General features: G+C 38.0%; 1 protein-coding gene across 6 annotated transcripts in view; it reads left to right on the top strand.

The window, feature by feature from the left end:
* The window catches only part of GON4L (gon-4 like), an 86,117-nt gene that overhangs the window by 19,186 nt on the left and 43,463 nt on the right, over positions 1 to 23,468 (top strand). For all 6 annotated transcript variants that reach the window (XM_081307892.1, XM_081307888.1, XM_081307891.1 and 3 more), the window contains 8 exons: positions 4,357 to 4,550; positions 5,238 to 5,312; positions 5,665 to 5,715; positions 7,915 to 7,965; positions 8,843 to 8,938; positions 10,092 to 10,211; positions 10,714 to 10,884; positions 12,305 to 12,497. In XM_081307892.1, coding sequence (XP_081164018.1) covers positions 4,357 to 4,550; positions 5,238 to 5,312; positions 5,665 to 5,715; positions 7,915 to 7,965; positions 8,843 to 8,938; positions 10,092 to 10,211; positions 10,714 to 10,884; positions 12,305 to 12,497 — 951 coding nt within the window. The remainder of the gene's footprint in view (positions 1 to 4,356; positions 4,551 to 5,237; positions 5,313 to 5,664; positions 5,716 to 7,914; positions 7,966 to 8,842; positions 8,939 to 10,091; positions 10,212 to 10,713; positions 10,885 to 12,304; positions 12,498 to 23,468) is intronic.

Raw genomic sequence — 23,468 nt, 5'->3', positions numbered from 1 at the left:
TGCAGTGAATTTTATTATTCTTTTAAATTGTATTATAAACTTTCTTTGTAATTCATTTAAATTGTATCTTGCGTTTTTGTTTTACTTTTATTTGGATTGTGCATTTTGGTGGAAATCGTAAAGCAGTGCAACTCAAAAGTGTGGTCTAAGGACTTGTGTTAATCTGTATACTCTTACAGGTTTGATACAAAATAGCTAATGGCAGCTGGGCAGAGTTGTGTCTACCTCTGATCCTAGGAATTTGGGAGACTGAGGCAGGAGGATCCCGAGTTGAAGGCCAGCCTTAGCAACTTTGCCAGAGCCTCAGCAACTTTAGTGAGACCTTTCTCAAAATAAAAAAGAAAAAGGGCTGGGGACGTAGCTCAGTGATTAAAGGTCTGTAGGTTTAATTCCCAGTGCTGAAACTGGATTTTCTGCTGTTATGATTATGGCATGCAGGACCCATTTGTGTTAACAGCTGTCCCAGCTCCAGAGCAGGCCATGCCTGCTTGTGTTATAGTTCAGCAGTGGCTCTTCCTGAGATTCCTTTCTGCATTCTTGGCTCATGAACTTGAAGAATGAAATTCAGGGACAATGGAGTGTGAGTGTGAAAAGAGAAGAAACAGAGCTCTTGCCAAGTGAGAGGGGTTCAGAGAGTAGGCGGAAAAGCCAAATATTACAGAGCTGGGGGCTTCCAGGAAACTGAGGCAGCATGAAGGGCTTCTTTCAAATCCTGAAGTGATCAATTCAGAAGGATTTTAGACATGTTCCCCTAGTAACATGAGTTTATTTCAAGGTATGATAAAAGGAAAAGGGGCCACTCTCTAGGGAGAGTGTGGTTCTTCTCAGAGGGAAAGAGGGAGTGTGAGCCCTTCCTGCTCTCTAATTTTATTGGGAATTCCAGGAAAGCTTCCGGAGTTCCGCCCAAGCCTACCTTCTGACTTTTGACTGACAATCTAGGAGCTTGTATGTACCACCTCTGAGAATGGATGGTGTCATACTCATAGGGTAGGAGTTTTTAAGGAAATTGAGTCACTCTGTTTTTGCCTCAGTTTCCTGCTCCCTTAATTGGGGCTTCCTTTTTTTTAATATATATTTTTAGTTGTAAATGGATACAATACCTTTACCTTATTATTTATTTTTTTAATGTGGTGCTGAGGATCGAACCCAGTACCTTACACGTAACGTGCTAGGCAAGCGCTTTACCACTGAGCCAAACCCCAGCTCAATTAGGGCTCCCTTTGAATAGCCTCATCAAATTTTGTGAAGGTCTTTTTTTTTTTTTTTTTTTTTTTTTTTTTTAAAGAGAGAGAGAGGGGAAAAGAGAGAGAGAATATTTTAATATTTATTTTTTAGTTTTCGGCAGACCCAACATCTTTGTATGTGGTGCTGAGGATCGAACCCGGGGCGCACGCATGCCAGGCAAGCATGCTACCACTTGAGCCACATCCCCAGCCCCAATATCTTTATTTTATTTTTATGTGTTGTGAAGGTCTTGATGTTTGGTTGTCAGGGTGATTTGGGAATTGTGACATAGTTTCAGTGATAAGGTAGGGTTCTTAAGACTGGGGGAAGTTTTAACGTACCAAGCCCCCAGTATAAGGTTCTGTATGGCTTTCAGTGGTCTTTGCATGCTAATTCATTCGTGGCTGATGGCCTCCCAACAGTACCCATCCCCCCAAGAAAAAAAGCAACCCTAAAAAACTAAGGGCAACTAAGAATAAAATTTAGAAAAAATGTTAAATATTTTAACAATGGCTGCATTTTTATTTTGTAAAAATGTAAGTCTGCACTGAATTCGTACAAAGCAAAACTGGTTCTTTGCAATAAATAGTTTGAATAACAGTGTTTTAAAGGACAGTTTGAATCTTTTTTTGGGGGGAGGGGGGTGTTACTGGTGATTGAATTCAAGGGCACTTGACCACTGAGCCACATCTTCCAGCACTATTTTGTATTTTATTTAGAGACAGGGTCTCACTAAATTGCTTTGGGCCTTGTTTTTGCTTTTGAGGCTACCTTTGAATTATGATCCTCCTGCCTCATTCTCCCAAGCACTGGAATTACAGGCGTGCGCCACCCCACCCGGCTCATTTTGATTCTTTATCAGTTATTTATACAAAGTTTTATGAATTTTAGCTGCTTCTAAAACGTTCCCTTTTTGGCCTTTATTCCTATGAATTTTGTATATCTAATTTTTATAAAGAAGATTTGATTCCTCTGAGTCATTTTTAGTTAACATCAAATTTTATTGTTTACAGCATCATTTCATAGTTTTAATTTATATATTTTTTCAAAATTTTTTTAAAAATATTCATTTTTTTAGTTGCAGTTGGACACAATACTTTTATTTTATTTATTTTTATGTGGTGCTAAGGATCAAATCCAGGTCCCTGAATGTGCTAGGTGAGCACTCTACTGCTGAGCCACAACCTCAGCCCCTCAAATTTTTATTTTTTGGATCAGTTTTACTGTTAACCATGTGACTTAACAACAGGATAGGATATGACTGTAAAGCTGAATCAAAACTTCCTCCCTGGCCAGAAGTCCTTTTCTTACTCTGCAACTACCAGATCATTGTTACATTGCTGGTGAAATGAGGGAAAGGTGGATGGCAGAAACCAAGAACCAGCTAGGTTGGTCTATATGAGAAAAGATGTAAGAGAGAAGGGGGGACAGAGAGGAGATCTGAGTGGTGAAGAGAGAGAAGCTTTGGAATTTATGGAGAAAAGGAATAATGAGGTGAGAACAGAGACTTTGGCAAAAGTAGTGTATACCAAGGTTTGTAGGAAGTTTTACTACGTGTTATGCCATGCAATTCGCCCTTTGCTGCTTCCTTAAATGATCACTAGTAAAGAGTTTTATTACTTTGGGGGTACTTTTTGAAATTTCCTTAAAATCAATATTAGGATAATTTCCACTCTTTATTTACTTGGTTTTTTTTCTTCCCCATTGCTTAAAAAGATTATTAAAAAGTTGTATTGGTTTGATTGGTGTTTTATGTTAATCTATATTATTTATTCCAAGGTGTAGTAGAATTTTAGAGTTCTTCCTTTGGTTATATATGTGGACCTTTCCCTGAAGAATAAAGATACTCAACTCTCTCCTTCCTTTCTTCCATCCTTCTTTCCTTTTTTCTCTTTCACCTTCCTTTCCTCTCTTTTCTTCTCTTTCTCCTTCCTTCCTGTAGATTTTTTATTGGTTTGTTTTTTGTTTTCCCTTTTTTTTTTTATATATACTCTTTATTTTATTTTTATGTGGTGCTGAGGATCGAACCCAGCGCCCCACGCATGCCAGGTGAGTGTGCTATGGCTTGAGCCACATCCTCAGCCCTTCTTGTTTTCCGTTTATAGTATAATAGTAATAATAAATCATATTTGTATGATATTTTATTGATTATAAAGTACTTTGATTATTAAGTATTATTTGATCTGCATGATCACCCTAAAGGGTACATATCCAGTATTTAAAAAAAAAAAAAGTTGAAATCCTATTACCAAGGTAACCCATTTAGGTTGTAGGATTAGGGCACAAACCCGGGAGCTTTGATATATTATCTGGATAGGATAGAGTAATAATTTCAGTTGTAGATTCTGTAACCAGCATGCTTGGATTCAACATATGACTTTGACATTTACTATTCTTAGGAAAGTTTCTTAACCTCTCTGCTTCAGTTTCTTCATCTTTATGGTAGCAAAATAATAGTCTCTACCAGATAGGGCAAGTGAATTAATACCTCATAGGAGTAAATGAATTAAGATCTATAAAGTATATACAAGAGTATTTAACAGCTGGGTGATGTGGTGCATGCCTGTAATCCCAGTGGCTCTGGAGGTTGAGGTAGGAGGATCACGAGTTCAAAGCCAGCCTCAGCAAAAGCAAGGCACTAAGCAACTCAGTGAGACCCTGTCTCTAAATAAAATACAAAATAGGGGGCTAGGGCTGTAGCTCAGTAGCAAAGTGCTTGTCTAACATGTGTGAGAAGGCACTGGGTTCAATCCTTAGCACCACATAAAAATTAACAAATGAAATAAAGGCATTCTGTCCATGTACAATTGCAAAATAAAATACAAAATAGGGCTGGAGATGTGACTCAGTGGTCAAGTGTCCCTGAGTTCAATCCCCGGTATCCCATCCCCCAAAATGGTGGGTGGGCTGGGGATGTCTCTCAATGATTAAGCACTCTGGGTTTAATCCCTGGTACCAAAAAAAAAAAAAAAAAAAAAAAAAAAGTGCCTGACATAAAATATTCAGTGAATGTTAGTTATTATTGCTACTACAATACCATTAGCTTGATTTTCTTTTACTATTGCCTTTTTGGGCTTAGTTCTAAGAGCAGCTATTTTGGAGATTATGGTGATAATGTTGGTTTATTAACAGAAGAACAAGACAATGAAGAAACTGAGAAAAGGAGAAAAAAGAAGAAGGGTACCAAGAGGAAACGAGATGGAAAGGGTCAAGAACAAGGGACCTTGGCCTGTGACCTGAAATTGGATGACATGCTTGATCGTACCTTAGAGGATGGTGCCAAGCAGCACAACCTGACAGCAGTCAACGTGCGAAACATTCTTCATGTGAGTAAGACTGGGCCGCTCTGTCATTGCAGTGGAAACTTTCATGGAAAGCAAATAAACAGACTCAGCAAATTCTTGACTCTTGGAAGATTAATTACCAGTTTTGTGGGTTACCTGTGACAAAGCATTTTATATCTCAAGATAACTTTGTCTGCACTTAGCACAAATTTGAAATCTGAACACATATTAAAGAAGAACTTAATTGTGAAGATAACTGTCTTTGCTTCCTTCCACTGGTTTGCTTAATGTATTTAGCAGATTTGAAGATAAGAATGTTCATAGTGGATTTACTTACGTGGGGTGATACATCTGAAAAGAAACCTATTTAGCATTTGATTGTACTTAGCACACGTATCAACAGTAGATATGTAGCAGACTCAGCTTTTCATAAAGATTTTGCTGTTTCCTGTAGCATATGGTTACTTTAGAATCACTTTTTATTGCTGTTCCTAGTAGCAGCTAATATGATTGATTTATTTGCTACTACATTGTTTCACACTCTGTGCTTCTATCTAAAACTTTTTCTGTCTTCTTTGTGGTGAGTCAACTTGCTTTATCCCTGTCTGAAGCTGGAGACTGGCTTTCATTAATCCTCCATGTAGGTTTAACAGAGTTACATACAGATGAGTATTTTCTAGATGACAACATCTTTATGTGAACATAAAGTGAAATTTCATCTTTCTCCAGGAAGTAATCACAAATGAACATGTGGTAGCTATGATGAAAGCAGCCATCAGTGAAACAGAAGACATGCCAATGTTTGTAAGTAATTGATGATCAGTCTTTTAATGTCATGGAAGAATTACCTATAAACTGGCCAAGTGTAGGAAGTCACTTGGGAGTTTATAAACCTTTTAATAGCTTGGGGCACAGTTAGTATCTCAAAACCTGTTTATGGCCAGGGTGGTGGTGCACACCTATAATCCCAATTTCTGGGGAGGTTGAGGCAGGAGGATTCCACATTTGAGGCCATCCTGGGAAACCTGTCAAGACCCTGTCTCAAAAATAAAAAGGGCTGGGGATATAGCTCAGTGATAGAGTGCTGCTGGGTTTGCAAAACAAAAACACCCAAACACAAAAGCCCTGATTTTTGATCCTGTTTCTCTTTCCTTAGGAGCCTAAAATGACTCGCTCTAAACTGAAGGAAGTGGTGGAGAAAGGAGTGGTAAGTGTTCTGTGTTTTATTTTGTTGTTATTTATTTAGCTTGGTAAATAGGATCTAATTCTAGGTTATTCATAGGGAAGAAATATGGAAAAATTATGGTCTGGGTTTGCTCATTTAAAGATTTATTTGTAGTCCAGGTGTGGTAGGGCACATTTATAATCCCAGCAACTCAGGAAATTAAGCATAGGGTTGAGGCCAGCCTCATCAACTTAGTGAGACACTCAACAACTCAGTGAAACCCTGTCTCAAAATAAAAAGTAAAAAGAGCTGGTGATTTAGCTTAATGGTAACATGCCCCTGAGTTCAATCCCTAGTACCAAAAAAAAGTATGCCCCAAATGGAATCTACTAAACCAAATGTGGTTTAACAGCCTACATTAGTTAGATATCTCCTCAGCGTTCTAGAGACCATATTTTTCTTAATACAATCCAAGGCTATGTTGACTTTTTTTTTGAGCAGGAGGGGCAGACATACCACACTTTTTGTCTAATTAAATAATCCTTGTTGTATAAATTGAAATTTCATCATTCTTCAGAAAATAATCACCAGTGAACATATGGTTGCGATGATGAAACAACCATCAATGAGACAGAAGTTCTGTGAAATCTACATGACATATAGAGTATAATTAACAATGATTTTGTGTTTGATTAGAAAAACAAAAATAGCCAATGAGATCCACATCAGGCTCTGGATTATGTTTTTGACCGTGAATATAGTGTACAGATTTGAGGCCGTAAGATTATGTGGGAGAGCAAAGGTGAAGAGTCCAGGTCTTAATGCTTAATAGACTGACTCCAGCACACTTTTAAATGCTGGCTGGCTTTCTGGATGGGTTTGGCAATAGGTTAAGAAAATGATGTGGGAAGGGAACTGGACCTGAATCATAGTCATACCGCTGACCCTGTACGGGTCCGAGTTATACAGAACTACATAAGTTGTCAGAATATGGTAGGACTGAGGAAATGTGAAGACCTAAGGTTCTTTAGAGACAGAACCTAGTAGTTGGTTGTCTTTGTTCATAAGATGATTTTGTTTGGGTCACAATTGAATGGCAAGAAATTATATATTCTCAGTGGCATCTTATCTGCAGTATATAAGAGTTTTTTAAAAATTCAGTAACAGTCAGTAGTAAATGCCTATAATCCCAGTTACTCAGGAGGCTGAGGCAGGAGTAGTGAAAATGTGAGGCTAGCCTTGGCAACTTAGATCCTGTCTCAAAATTTAAAATATAAAAATAAGGGCTGGGGTTGTGGCACAGTGGTAGAGCACTTGCCTAGCATGTGTGAGGCACTGGGTTCCAGTTCTCAGCACCACATATGAATAAATAAATAAAGGTTCATTGACAATTAAAAAAAAAGAAGAAGAAAAAGAAAATTAAATTAATAAATAAAGAGATTAAATAAATAAATAAATAGATGGATAGATAGAGCTGGATATGGTGGTGCCTGCCTATAATCCTGGCAACTTGGGAAGCTGTTGCAGGAGGAAGACAAGTCCCCAAGGCTAGCCTCAGCAATTTATCCAGACCCTTCTCAAAATAAAAAATAAAAAGGACTAGGGATTTGGCTTAGTCGTAGAAAATCCCTGGGTTTAATTCCCAGCAGCACAAAATAAAAACCAACCAACCTAAAAGAACAAAAAAGCCTTTCCTCCAACTCTGTGTGAAGCATGTCAAACAAAGAGTTGAAAGAGTATTACAATTTAGATTCCAAGATTAACATTTTATCATATTTGCTTTATGTTTATAATTATTGTTTTTTCTTATACTGTTTGAAAATAAGAATGGATAATATGATACTTCACCCTTAAATCTTTCTGTAAGAGCTATTTATGGTTGGATTTTTAGAGGCATACTGGTGGCAGATTTATGTGATTGATTAAAAGAAATACTGATGTCCTTTTTTCCTATCCTTTGCCCCATATGAGCCTGAGCTGCAAGACACACATTTTTTTTCCTCCATTTATAGATAAAAGTGAATCTTACTAGGATTACAACATAAATGCAAATGACAAATAGATTCTTCCCTCTTTTTCTCCAGTTAAACTTTCACAGACATTTGAGAAGATACCGAGAATAATCAGCACCTCTAGATCACTGTAGCTACTTGTTAGGTAGATAGCTGTTTGTAATGGTAAAGAGAAAGTAAAAAAGAAAGTTAATCTATTTCAATTAATTATTTATATTCTTTTTGGTAGGTAATTCCAACATGGAATATTTCACCAATTAAGAAGGCCAATGAAATTAAGGTAAACTTGGGAGAGGTCTTTGTCATTCTTTCCAGAAAGACTTCAGTTTTGAAGCCTCATTATTTCTCTTCTATTTGTTTTTAAACCTATTTTTTTTTTCTTTAAATTTTGACTTTGATTTCTCCCTTTCCACTTGTGTAGGGTTTGCATCTCATGGAGTCATTTAACCCCTGCTTTGTGTTGTTTGCTGTAGCTGCACATTATATTCTTAGAATTTGTTTTTCCGGCACTGCTTTCTTCACCTTCTTCTTTTTTTTAATATTTATTTTTTAGTTGTAAAGTTGGACACAATACCTTTATTTTATTTATTTATTTTTATGTGGTGCTAAGGATCAAACCCAGGGCCTTGCATGTGCTAGGCGAGAGCTCCACCACCGAGCAACAACCCCAGCCTTCTTCCCCTTCTTTTCCAAATACTTATAATTTGTGTTTATTATTAGTCCATTTTTTGTGCTGTTGGGGATTGAATCCAGGACCTTGTGCATGTTAAGCACATACTCCACCCTTGAATCCTACTCCATTTTTCTTTCTTTCTTTTTTTTGGATACCAGGGATTGAAGTCAGGGGCACTTGACCACTGAGCCACATCCCCAGTCCTATTTTGTATTTTAGAGACAGGGTCTCACTGAGTTGCTGAGGCTAGCTTTGAACTCGCGATTGCCGGGATTACAGGCGTGTGCCACTGTGCCCAGGCAGCTTGTCCTTCTTTCTTTCTAATATTTTTTACTTATAGATAGACACAATACCTTTATTTTATTTATTTATTTTTTTTTGTGCTATTGAGGATTGAACCCAGTGTCTCACATGTGCTAGGCAAGCACTATACCACTGAGCTACAATTCCAGCCCTCCATTTCTTTCTAATTGTACTAATGTAGCCTCCACAGTTCGTGGATATCCACCTTGAAGAAGATGATTCCTCTGATGAAGAGTACCAGCCAGATGAAGAAGAGGAAGATGAGACTGCTGAAGAGGTTAGTGAGAAAATGTTTTGCTTAATATGACATGGTATGCTTTGCTTTCTTAGTATGGTTACCTCATCTATAAAGAGGATTGAAAAATTGTTATTTTTTTCTAATGAGTTTTTTGCTGTGAGGTATTTTTCTGCTCTTCATACTCCCTCCATTTTTTAGCACATATTATGAAACGTAACACATAACACATAAATGTATACAGAATAAAATGTAAAGAAAGTCGAGAATTTTAACAATGCCAGGACTACCCCAGTATGTCCTTCCCAACCACTGTCACCTCCCTCCCCCTAAAAATAATCATTATTTGAAATTATTTGCTTGTCTTTCTTTGTAGTTATATCACCTAAGTATGCATCTCTCTATAGTTCTATTTTTATTATTTATGAACTTTATGTAACTGGGACCCGTAGTGTATGTGTTCCTTTGTTTCTGGTTTTTGTTCAACATTATGCTTTTGACATTCATGTATACTGTTGTTTGTAGCATACTTTGTTCATTTTTAAGGCTGTGTTAATTTGTTCTTTGACTTGTTTGTAAAAGAATTTTAAACTGCTGCCTTATATTTAAAAAAAATTTTTTTTTGGTAGTTGTAAATAGACAGCATGCCTTTATTTTTATTTTTATTTATTTTTTTGTGATTATAGATTGGCAGAATGCCTTTGTTTTATTTTTATGTCGTGCTGAGGAGCAAACCCAGTGCCTCACGCATGCTAGAAAGCGCTCTGCTGCTGAGCTACAGCCCCAGCCCACAATATCTATTTTTATTTGTTTATGTGGTGCTGGGGACTGAACCCAGGGCCTCACGCTTGCGAGGCAGGTGCTCTACCACTGAGCTACAATACCAACCCTTATTTGTTTATTTTTATGTAGTTCTAAAGATCGAACCCAGTGCCTCACATATGCTAGGCAAGTGTTCTGCCACTGAACTGCTGTCCCAGCCCCTGCCTTATACTTTTATAGAATTTATAATACAAATGAGGATAGTGATCTGATCCATGGCCTCCCCACCACTTTAGGATATTAAGCTATTTAAATTTTATTTTCTCAAAAACAATTTTTATTTTCTCCTTTTATTTATTCTGTTGAGATGTCAAACTCGGTAGATTGAGACAGAGGCATATGTATATAAAAGTGGACTGAATTTGTCTTGTAGAGCTTATTGGAAAGTGATGTTGAAAGCACTGCTTCATCTCCACGTGGGGCAAAGAAATGCAAACTGAGGCAGTCTTCTGAGATGACTGAAACTGATGAGGAGAGTGGCATATTATCAGAGGTAAATCAGCATCAAATAAAGAGACTTAGATGTAACTGTATAAGCAGATTAATTAACCAATTAAGTAGATGATTTATTTTTGGGGATTCTGTGCTGTTACCATTTTTCCACGTCCCTTAGCTCAAGGAACAGTCAAGACTAGAACTTAGTATTAGGGAAAGAGCTTTTCAGAGTTCTCTTAAGGGGCAAAAAAATGTACTAGCAGAGTTTCTTTTCTCCTGTCTATTTGATATTGTCCTTAAAGCCATTTTATTAGATTTCCTATGTTTTGCTAACCTAAGTAGCATTGTGTTGACTTCACTGGAAATAGAATAAAACCTAGTTAGATCTATATGCTTGACAATGCATATTCTCATGTACCTCTGTCTAGATAAGAAAAGGGTCAATAGGGTATGGAAGACCTGCTTCTTTCTCCTGTTTCTTAGTTCCTTCTCTTTTTCTCCTTTCCTTCATTTCTTTGTTCTTTCCTTCCTTCCTTAACGTGGTGCCTCTTTTTAATCAGGCTGAGAAAGTCACCACACCAGCCATCAGGCACATCAGTGCTGAGGTAGTGCCTATGGGGCCCCCGCCCCCTCCCAAACCAAAACAGACCAGGGATAGTACTTTCATGGAGAAGTTGCATGCTGTAGATGAGGAGCTGGCTTCCAGTCCTGTCTGCATGGATTCTTTTCAGGTAAATGTCTTAACTCCAAATCACTGACAAAGTGAAATATGGTAATTTAGTTGTTGCTCATGTCTAGAGGAGAAGAGAAAGAGATTAAATTCTTATATGTAAGAGTCATGAAATTGTTAATCTTTGATATTCTTTTTGTTTTGTTCTGTCTTGCCTAAGTTGCAGTTTCTTTTTCTTTAAAAAAAATTTTTTTTTAGTTGTAGAAGGACACAATAACTTTATTTATTTGTATGGGGTGCCTGGGATTGAACCTAGTGTCTCAAGCATGTTAGGCAAGCTCTCTACCACTGAGCCACAACCTCAGCCCCTGAGTTGCAGTTTCTAAGGAAGGAGTAAACTTTGTGACAGCATTACGAAATGTGCATCATAGAAACAACCTTCACCTAGATTCTTGAGAATCACAATTGTTTTATCACAATTGTTTTTTCTCTGACTCTCTCTCTCTATATACATTTAAAAAATTGTTTTGGAGCTGTGTTGCCCCCATGATTTTTTAAAAATATATTATCAATGAACCTTTATTTAATTTATTTATTTATATATGGTGCTGACAATTGAACCCAGTGCCTCATACATGCCAGGCAAGTGTTCTACCACTGAGCCACAACCCCAGCCGCCCCCCCCCCCCATGATGTTTTTTCACCCCTAAAAACTTTTGGTGTGTTTTCTAAAAATTAATTCTCTTATTATATTACCACAGTAGTTACTCAAGTCAGGATCCAGTAATTTAAAAAACATTACAGGGCTGGGGTTGTGGCTCAGTGGCAGAGTATTGATACATGGTACAAGGACGAACTTTGAACATGTTATGCCAAGTGAAAGCAGCAAAAGACAGGCCACACATTGTATGAGTCCATTTTTGTGAAATGTCTAGTAGAAGAAAATCCATATAGATAGAAAGAAGATGAATGGTTAATAGGGGCTGGGAGGAAGAGCGAAAAAAAGGGTGACTGTTAATGGGTTTAGGACTTCTTTTTTTTCTCCACATTTTTTATTGGTTCATTATAGTTAATACATACTGATGGGATTTTTTTACACATGCACATAATATACAATATAACATTATAATTTGGTCAGTATCCCTCCCCAGCACTTTTGGTATGCAGTTTCTTTTTGGGATGATGAAAACATTCTGGAATTAGTGGTGATGGTTGTATAATTCTGTGATATATTGAATCCACTCAATTATACCCTTTAAAAGGATGAATTTTATGGTGTATAAATTACATATCTCAAAAGATGTTCTTGAAATGTTTGTTTAAAACACATCGTTTTTCTTAATATTTTCAGATAAACGGCAAAAAATAAATTGTTTAGGGAAGAGTTCTTGTGGTTTTAGCTAGGATGAGGAATGGATGAAGTTCAGAGAATTTGAAAACATATTCGCTGAGTGGCTTTTTTTTCTTTCTCCACTGGTTAGCCCATGGATGATAGTCTCATTGCATTCCGAACCCGTTCTAAGATGCCCCTGAAAGATGTTCCCCTGGGGCAACTAGAGGCAGAGCTCCGAGCTCCAGATATCACCCCAGATATGTATGATCCCAATACAGCTGATGATGAGGACTGGAAGATGTGGTTGGGGGGACTCATGAATGATGATGTGGGGAATGAAGGTAAGTGATGTTTGCATTTACTATCTATTTCTGTCCACTGTCTATGTTGTAAAATTTTTGTTAATCAAAAGCTTAAAGAATGGGATTGTAGCCAAGCATGGTAAAATACAACTATAATCACAGCAGTTTGGGAGGCTGAGGCAGGAGGATGACAAGTTTGAGGTTGCCCTCAACAACTTAGTAAGGCCCTAAGCAATTTAGTGAGACCCTTTCTCAAAACAGAAAGGGGCTAGTAATATAGCTCAGTGGTGGAGCACTCCTAGATTTAATCCCCAATACTGGAAAAAAAAAAAAAAAAAAAGAATGGGATTGTGTTGAAAGAAAAAAATAAGAAGACTTTCCCCCTTATTTTCACACTACAATCACACGGAGGACTTCTGGGACCTCAAAAGGTATGGAAGTGTGGGGATTTCTCTTTACCAGTAAGTGAGCAATTCTGTGCAGTGGATACCAGCTGGATGTCCTCTAATCACATTCAGTTCTAATGCTGTCAACCTAGAGATGGTTCAGATTGGCCTCTTTGTAGAGCATTCATTCCTCCAAGGAGGGTCTCATGGTCTACTGTCAAACAGGGTAGGTCAGAAAATTTCCTGTGGCCAGCTAAAGGCAGGGGAAGATTAGAGTTTCTGTGCCCTGGTAAGGAAGTTAATGAGCCAGGAATTGTGGTAAAAAACCCACAGGTGACACATACCTCTATTCCTAGCCTTCCTGGGAGGCCAAAGCAGGAGCATTGCAAATTTGAGGCTGTCCTGGGTAATTTAGCAAAACCCTGTCTCAAAGAGGACTGGGGATGTAGCTCAGTGGTAAACCTCCTCTGGGTTCAGTACCAAAACAGAACCAAATCCAAGTATATATACATATTGTCATATCATAGGTGTGTTTTGAGTTCGTTTAATTTTTATGTAAGTTATTTACTTTAAATCAGTAATTTCTCTCTTTCTCTGTTTTCTGTCTCTGTCTCTCTGTCTCTCTCTCTCTCTCTCTTGGTTAAGAATTTTTTGGGGGGCATCTTTTTTTTTTTTTTTTTTTAAAGAGAGAGTGAGAGAGGGGGGAGAGAGAGAGAGAATTTTTAATATTTATTTTTTAGTTCTCGGCAGACACAACATCTTTGTTGGTATGTGGTGCTGAGGATCGAACCCGGGCCGCACGCATGCCAGGCGAGCGCGCTACCGCTTGAGCCACATCCCCAGCCCCTGGGAGGCATCTTTTTAAGGTCATCTTTTTAAATTGATGCACTTCCCTTTCCTTTCTCTCTCCTTCTCCCTCTCTTGGATCCCTTTTTTCTAGTCTATTGGTTTCCTTTTTAGCAATCTTTTGAATATTATGGATCCTCTTCTGAAACATAAATACACACATAATTTTCTATATGATTTCATGAGGATTCACTGGTTCACTACAAGAACACTGTGTTAGTTAAGGGTCTTTATAATGCAAGTAAAAGAATTCTACCTCTATCTTGTTGAGATTAAATAAGACCAAGCTTTGGGAAAGACAGGAAAACCCACAGTGGAACTGTTAGGATTCTCTTTCCCTCTGTATTTCTTTCTTTCTTTTCTTTTTTTAAAAAAATATTTATTGTTAGGTGTAGATGGACACAACACAATGCCTTTATTTTTTTATGTGATGCTGAGGATCGAACCTGGGTCCCGCCCATGCTAGCGAGCGCTCTACCGCTGAGCCACTATCCCAGCCCCCTCTGTATTTCTTTTTATCACATAGTTCAGTTCTCAATTTTTTTTTTTTTTGCACACCCCCCGCAATGACTACTTTTTACTTTGTCAGCACTATAAACGCCAATTTGAAAAATCTGGGGAACAACTCAGAATGGCTTGGTTTGATCACATGCCCGGTCTGTTGGTGGTGTGTGGCACCCATAGGGAGACTGTTTTGGCATGGAGTCCTTGGTTGACAGAACCTCATAGCGCAATGTGGTTGGAGTATGCTATTACCCAAAAGAAGAATGTTACCAGAAGTGGGGAAGGAATATTGATGAAATAAAAGTTTGAATGGAAATAGACTGTAAATGGGTAGGTAGGTGAGGCCAGGAATGTCAGGGCAAGTGACTTATTCAATTATTCTCTTAAGTGTTTAAACATACCTTCTTCTTCTTCTTTTTTTTTTTTTTCATTTTTTACTTATAGATGGACACAATACCTTAATTTTATTTATTTATTTATTTATTTATTTTATATGGTACTGAGGATCCAACCTAGTGCCTCATACATGCTAGGCAAGCACTGTATTACTGAGTTATAACCCCAGCACTTGAATGTACCTTCTGATACTATTAATCATATTGTACCAATGTGATCCTGCAATCTGTACACATGAAAAAATGAGAATTCATACCCCATTGAATCAAATGTATGATATGTCAAGATCATTGTATTGTCTCGAGCAACTAAAAAAAAATTTAAAAAAATCATATTCCATATCGTTTGGCAAAATTTAATAAATACTTTTCTTATATAGGCATTGTACTTGGATCCTTCAGGGATAAAGGCTTATATATTGAAAATGAAAGGACATCTGGGGCTGAGGTTGTAGCTCAACGGTAGAGTACTTGCCTAGCATGTGTGAAGCACTGGGTTCAATCCTTACCACCACGTTAAAAAAAATAAAATAAAGGTAAAGGTATTGGGACCATCTACAACTTAAAAAAAATATATTAAAAAAAGAAAGGACATCTGGTCTGTGTTAGTTCATGATACATTTATTTTTAATTTAATTTTTTTGTTTGTTTAAATACATTTAATTTAATTTTTTTGTTTGTTTTGTTTAAAGAGATGAGGTTTTGCTATGTCACCCAGGCTGGCTTTAACCTCCTGGGCTCATGTGATCCTCCTGCCTCAGCCTCTCTGATAGTTGGAATTACCAGTGTGGGCCATTGTACTGGGCTCATTGTAAGGTTTTTAGAAGAGGGGAAGATAATTCATGTTTAGGATGATCAACTATTGTCCAATTCCATGACTCAAACACTCAGGGTCACCCCAGATGAACTGGGCTGTAGGAAGTAATCATATAAGAGACAGATACCTTTTTCTTTGGGTCCTGTGACTGCTCCTCTGACCTTAGGGGTCCACAGAAAGACAGAGATTGAGAGCACATGCTGAACCCTTTTACTGAGGGGAAGCCCTGAGGCAAGGGATCAGGTTTCAGGGGGTTGAGCCTAGCTTGGTGATGTCTGCTGTCAGCAGGTTGACTGACATCTAGGAAGGCACACCCAAAGGCAGAGCAAGAGAAAGGGACACAAAAAGGGAGTTTTCATGGAACATTCTATCCCAAACAGGGCAAAGGGGTAGGATTACAAAAGAATAGGTGAGTGTAGCTCAACCCCAGGGGTATGCCTACTCGTGAAACTGGCCTTGCTATCCAGCAGGGGAAAAGACCGAGTCAGGAGTCATGGCACTATCACACCAGATTACAGTGATCTTTCAGATCCCTGTGGTGCATGAGGACCGGAAGGTGTGGTAACTCAGTGTGGCTCCCCACATACTATATCTACATAAAAGAAGTAGGTAATTGAACTGGACCTTTGAAATATTTTTGAAAACCATGATAGGAAGGAAGGATAGAGAGGTGGCAGATAAATACGCATAGTAGATTCTGTTAGATATATCCTTCCCAGAGTTCTTCTTTTTTTCTAGTAAAAGTATGCAAGTAATATAAGCTTGTTATAAAGAAATCAAATATTTAAAAAAGTGCTAACGCTCTTCCCCAGGATGACACTGTCTTTCCGCAGAGGGACCCCTGATAATAGTTTGAGATGCATCTGTAAGAGTTTTCAGATATGTAGTTGGTTAGTTTTAGTTTTCTACATTAATGTGGGAAGAGGAAGAATAGAATTCTAGTCCTAAATTTAAATTTAGGACTTTTCTCATTCAGTTAGAAAAGATAGATGACAAGAAACAAATTGTTTTGAATCTTAGCCGTTTTCTTTTTTTCTATTTTTCCTCTATTCCAGGGAAAATAATAGGTAACAAAATGCATAAAATTATATACAAAGGAAAATACGAAGTTTGAAATTGATCAAATAAACTGGAGAATCAGTTCTTCAATAATCAGTGACTTATTTGTTATCCCGCTAGCCTTTTTTTCTTTTTTGTTTTTGTGGTACTGGGGATTGAACTCAGGACTTTGTACATGCTAGGCAAGTTCTCTACCACTTAGATACATCTTCAACACTCCTACTAGTCTTTCTTTTTTTTGTTATCAGGGATTGAGCTCAAGGGTACTTGACCACTGAGCCATGTCCCCAGCCCTGATTTGTATTTTATTTAGAGACAGAGTCTCACTGAGTTGCTTAGTGCCTCACTGTTGCTGAGGCTGGGTTTGAACTCATGATTCTTCTGTGTCAGCCTCCTGAGCTGCTGGGATTACAGGCCATTGCTACTGCATCCAGCCCTTTAGTCTTTCTGATAGAAGTCTAAATGTTTTAGACTCAAAGGACCCAATCAGAACAATTTAGGGGAGGAAAAGTTTATTTAAAAGCTCATAGTTTCAGAGGTCTTAGTCCATAGAAGGCTGGCTCCATTCCTTGGGGCTTGAGGTGAGGCAGAACATCATGGTGGAAGAGTGTGGCAGAGGGAGGCAGCTCACATGGTGAACAGGAGGGGAAGAGAGAGACTTTTTATTTTTTTTAAATTTTTTTTTTAAATATTTATTTTTAGTTCTCGGAGGACACAACATCTTTGTTGGTATGTGGTGCTGAGGATCGAACCCAGGCCGCACGCATGCCAGGCGAGCGCGCTACTGCTTGAGCCACATCCCCAGCCCTAGTATTTATTCCTTTCAAAGGAATTGTCCTTTGAGAATCTGATGAGAACTATGCAGTTTTTCCCTCCCTATACAGACTTAAAAATTTTTATGATATTTTGTTTTTGGGTCTACATATTTCTTAAAGTTCATTTTTTAAAAAAATATTTTTATTGTAGATGGACATAATACCTTTATTTATTTATTTTTATATGGTGCTGAGGATCGAACCCAGGGCCTCATGTGTGTGAGGCAAATGCTCTATCACTGAGCTACAACCCCAGCCCTTGAAGTTCATTTTTTGAATTTATTTTTTCTAACAGCCCTCTCTGAGGTTCTTTTACACCAAACTTCCAAATCTATGCAAAAAGAAATGGACAGGACTGTGGTTGTAGCTCAGTGGTAGAGCACTTGTCTAGCATATGCGAAGCACTGGGTTTGATTCTCAGCACCATATATAAATAAATAAAATAAAAGTCCGTTGACAACTGGAAAAAAAAAAAGAACAATAAAAAAAGAGTAATGGAGAGAGGCCTGGCATGGTGGTGCACACCTGTAATTCCAGCTTCTTGGGAGGCTAAAGCAATAGGATCACAAATTCCAGGCCAGCTTAGTAACTTAGCAAGACCTTGTATCAAAATAAAAAAGGGCTGAGGATATAGGTTAGTGGTAAAGCATCCCTGGGTTCAGTTGTTAGAACAACAACAACAAAACACACACACACACACACACACACACACACACACACACACACAGCCAATGATTAGAGTGTTTGGCCCCTAAGTCTACCAGCTGAATTTACTCAGGGCTGGTAAACAGGAAATGATGCTTGATATGGTATCCTAGTACCAAACTTATGCCATAGGCCTATATACTTTTTATAGCATTTTTGGTTATTTTCACATATTCGTAGTACCATTTGATCTACATGTTAAAGTCAGTCTTTTCTTTTTGGAACCATGGATTGAACTCAGTGGTACTTAACCACTGATCTACATTCCCAGCCCTTTTTATTTTTTATTTTGAGACAGGTTCTCGAAAGTTGCTTAGGGCCTCATTGAGTTGCTGAGGCTGGTTTTGAACTTGAAATCCCCCTGCCTCAGATTCCCACATTGCTGGTATTACAGGCATATGCCACCATACCTGGCAAAAGTCAGAATCTTACTTGCAGAAAATAATTAAGAAATATCACTAGAGGAGCATACCAACTTAAGGTTACCTGGGTAAATGTTGACATTATTAATCAATGAGCACATTCTACCACCACAGTATCAAGAGCTAAGCAGAACTCAGAAGAAATCCTATTAAATGATTTTTCAGCATCTTTGCCAAGTAAGTTCTTGGAGAAAAATATTGACTGACCCATTTGTGTGGTGTGGGCAGAAGCCATCTGTTGTACTTCTTGCACCCAAACAGATGGGGTCCAAACCTATACACACTACCCATATGTGATAGGCTTTCCCGAGAACTTTGATTATTCAACAATGTTGGTAAAGATCTTGCTGTAGAGAGATATACATTAAATGTATTGTAGAGATTAGGAAGATAGGATTCCATTTCCTAGGAAACAAAGAATTTGTAATGGCAAGATAAACCCAGAAATAGATGGAAAAAAACTTGATATTTAAATAGCTATGAATTAACAATGCAAATTAACATATTATGAATTGAGTATAATTTATTTACTCATGTTTTTTGGAGGGTACTAAGGATTGAATTCAGAGGCACTCGGCCACTGAGCCACATCCCCAGTATTTTATTTAGAGATAGGGTCTCACTGAGTTTCTTAGTGCCTTGCTTTTGCTGAGGCTAGCTTTGAACTGAGGATCCTTCTGCCTCAGCCTTGAGAGCCACTGGGATTATAGGTGTACACCACCACGCCCAGCAAATTGAGTACGAATATTGAGTCAAGAATTATCAAAGTAGGGGCTGGGTTTGTGGCTCAGCAGTATAGCACTTGCCTAGCACATGTGAGGCCCTGGGTTCGATCCTCAGCATGCATAAAAATAAATAAATAAAGGTATTGTGTCCAACTACAACTAAAAAATAAATAAATATTTAAATAAAATAATTATCAAAGTAGATTTGGGTAAATTAGCATAAATTTTCCATTGATAATGAATTAAAATGTATATATAAAACTGGGTGCAATGGCTTGCACACACCTCTGATGCCATTTTTCTTGGGCTGCTGAGGCTTGCAGGAAGATTGCAAGTTCAAGGCCAGCCAGGGTAACATAGCAAGACCTTGTTTCTAGAAAAAGAATACAAGAAAAAAGTATGTGTAAGCCAGGCATAGTGGTAGCATCTGTGGACTCTTGAATGGGGAAACTGAGGTGGAAGGATTCCCAAGAGTTGAAGGCTAGCATGGCCAACATATTAGAAACTATAGAAAAGAAAAAAAGTGTGGGGGCTGGGGTTGTGGCTCAGTGGTAGAGCACTCGCCTTGCACATGTGAGACCCTGGGTTCGATCCTCAGCACTACATAAAAATAAAGAAGTGAAATAAAGATATTGTGTCCAACTACAACTAAAAAATGTTTTTAAAAAAAGAAAAAAGTGTATATTTATTTTTAACGAAAGAGGCTCATTTCATATTATAAAATACTGTGGAAGGGTAGAAAGTGAAAAAGCATTTTATTTTTCAGTCTTTAAATTTCATGCGCTTTTTGATATTCTTTGTGTTCACTTAAGCATATATTTCTCTTAAGTGAGAAAGTTTTTCACACAAAGAATCTTTTTTTTTTATTTTTATTTTTTAAAGAGAGAGTGAGGGCTGGGGATGTGGCTCAAGCGGTAGCGCGCTCGCCTGGGATGCGTGCGGCCCGGGTTCGATCCTCAGCACCACATACCAACAAAGATGTTGTGTTCGCCGAGAACTAAAAAAATAAATATTAAAAAAAAAATTCTCTCTCTCTCTCTCTCTCTCTCCTCTCTCACTCTCTCTTTAAAAAAAAAGATTAAAAAAAAAAGAGAGTGAGAGAGAGAGAATTTTTTAATATTTATTTTTTAGTATTTAGTGGACACAACATCCTTGTTTGTATGTGGTGCTGAGGATCGAACCCAGGCCGCACGCATGCCAGGCGAGTGCACTACCGCTTGAGCCACATTCCCAGCCCCTCACACAAAGAATCTTAAGTGAGAAAGTTTTTCATACAAAGAATCTTATTATACCTATTGATCTGCAGATTGTTCCTTTTACTTAATGATATAATTTAGATTTTTTTCTTTTTTTTTTTTTTAAAGAGAGAGAGAGAGAGAGAGAATTTTTAATATTTATTTTTTACTTCTCGGCAGACACAACATCTTTGTTGGTATGTGGTGCTGAGGATCGAACCCGGGTCGCATGCATGCCAGGCGAGCGCGCTACCGCTTGAGCCACATCCCCAGCCCAATTTAGATTTTTTTCATCATAATACCTAGAAATTTCTTCTCCTGTTTAATGGATACATAGTTGTTATGAATTTAATTCTTTTCTTTTTGGTAGTTTATTTCTTTCTCTTAAATTAATTTCCTTAGTTTCACTAGCCACATTTCAAGTTGTCGGCAATCACATGTGGCTAGTGGCTGTCGTATTCCACAGTACATATGTAGACCATTTCCATGATTGCAGAAAGTTTTCTTAGAAAATACTGATCTAAAGTTGTCTGGGAAAAATATCACCTCAAATTCTGTAATCTAGGTCTGGGGATGTAGCTTGTGGTGGAGTACTTACCTAAGCATGTGCCAGCCCCTGGGTTCAATTTCTAGGAGTGAAAAAATATAATGTAATGACTTTACAGTTTTTATTAAGGAATTGAAAAGAAACTGGGCATAGTGGTGCCCAGCTGTAGTCCTGGCTGTTTGAGAGACTAAGGAAGGAGGATCACTTGAGCATAGGAATTAAGAGTTTGAAGAGGGCTGGGGATGTGGCTCAAGCAGTAGCGCGCTCGCCTGGGATGCGTGCGGCCCGGGTTCGATCCTCAGCACCACATACCAACAAAGAAGTTGTGTCCGCCGAGAACTAAAAATAAATATTAAAAAAAAATTCTCTCTCTCTCCTCTCTCACTCTCTCTTTAAAAAAAAAAAAAAAAAAGAGTTTGAAGAACATAGTGAGATGCCAGTGTAAAAAAAAATTTTGAAAAGACGTCATAATGTTAACATTAAAGAAAATCATGGGGGCTGGGAATGTAGCTCAGCAATAGAGAGCTTGCCTAGTGTGCACAAAAAAAGAAAAGAAAAAAAAAGAAAAACATTAGGCACAGTAGCAGCAGTAATCCTAGTGACTTGGGAGGCTGAAGTAGTGATACCGCTGTTGACCGGTGACGAGTCCTTGCTTCCCCGATGTTGAAGAATAACACCAAAGAAGCACGCCGAGGCAAGGTCAGAGTAGAAAGTAGAAGTTTATTAAAGGACAGCAGAAAAGACTTCTCCCAGAGGAAGAAGGGGACCCAAAAGGTGGAATCCGAGGAAGGGCTGTTGTCTCCCCTTTTTATAGTTTTGGTGATGGAATGTAGGTTGGAGAGCCCGAGGGGTGGGACACTTCTTTGTGATGGGCTATCTTTAAGTTTGCTGGGGGCTGTTTATTAACACTTCTTTGTGAAGGGCTATCTTCAAATCTGTTGGGGGCTGTTTCCTGGGCTCCATTAACATTCCATTGTCCTGTGTTTTTCCTGAGTCATTTCCAGCATGGCCTCCATTTTAGATTTCACTCGGTATTAGACCCGATTTACCTAACTACACTGACTACCTGACTTTAAATCTGGCTTCAGTAGGAGGATGACAAATTTGATGCCACCCTGAGCAGCTTAGTGAGACCCTGTCTCAAAATTTAAAAATAAATAAATGAATACAGACCTAGAGATGTGGCTAAGTGGTAGACTGCCTCTGACTTTAGTCCCCAGTACTGCAAAAAAAAAAAAAAAAAACAATCAATGAATTAAAGAAAATTAGAAAAACACCTGTATTTCCAGTATTTCTACTACCCTCGCATAACATTTATTATTTTTGTACATTTTTATTTATTTATGATTCTTATCATTGCAGATACATAACTTTCATACTTATTGTTATTATGTATGCAGAAATTATGCTCTACTGTCATGCATATATTAAGCATTTATAGAATGCTGTATGTTCACATTTTTAATTTTATCACACCAAGATATTATAATTATATAGCCACTCCCTAATTGTTGGGAGTGGCTATGTAATTTATGCCATTCCTTTTTATTATTATTATTATCAATAGTGTACAAATAGCTTTTACAAAAAGGTTTTTTTTTTTTTTTTATGGTACTATGGATTGAACACAAAGCCTCACAAGTGGCAGGCAAGTATTCTACCACTGAGCTGTATCTCCAGCCCTTTTTAGTAATTTATTTATATTTTAAAATTTTAATTTTGAGACAGAATCTCACTTAGTTGAGGAGGGTAGCCTCAAACCTAGGGCCTCCTGCCTCAGCCTCCTGAGATTACAGGCATATGCCACTGCATCCAGCTAAAAAGTACTAATTTTGAAAAACAGGTGGGTTCTTTGGCAGATTCAAAGAATGAGATCCATAGAGAAATGTACAAGTGAAGGGTAGAAAAGCAAGATTATTTAAAGCAGAAAAGGCTCCCAGAATACAGGAGTGATTCTGAGGGAAGGTACAGTCTCAGAGGCCTGTCTTCTGTCTAGGGGGTTTTATGGGCTTGATCTGTCTCTGTAGGTGATTGGTAAATATAGGATTCAGAAAGGGACCAATCAGTTCTATTTTGACTTCAGCTAATCTGGAGAGAGCAGTTTCTTTTCTTTTCTTTCTTCTTCTTTTTTCTTTTTCTTCTTTTTATATTAGTTGTTGATGGACCTTTATTTATTCATTTATTTTTTATGCATGGTGCTGGGAATCAAACCCAGTGCCTCACTGTAAGAGGCAAGTGCTCTACTGCTGAGCTCCAACTCCAGCCCCTGGAGAGAGTAGTTTCTGAGCCTTTATTAGCATAACAGTGGGGGTGAGTGTTCTCTAGGTAGGTCATTGCTAGGGGTAGTTAAGGAAATATCCTGTGGTTAGGACTAGGTGGGGTCTGAAGCTTGATTTTCTAATCATGTCTTCCTCCTTCTCTGAGACCCATTCCCTAACTGCCTGTGGGTGGTCTATCTTTTTGTGTCTCATTTTCATGGGGTACTACTCAAAGAGAGATTATCAGCTTTCTGTCTTCTGCTGCATATTGATAACCTTAAGTTTATTTTGAAAGG

Source organism: Spermophilus citellus (genome assembly GCF_964194105.1).
Source record: "Spermophilus citellus genome assembly, chromosome: 9".
Taxonomy (NCBI): domain Eukaryota; kingdom Metazoa; phylum Chordata; class Mammalia; order Rodentia; family Sciuridae; genus Spermophilus; species Spermophilus citellus.
This window is presented reverse-complemented; position numbering and strand designations above follow the sequence as displayed.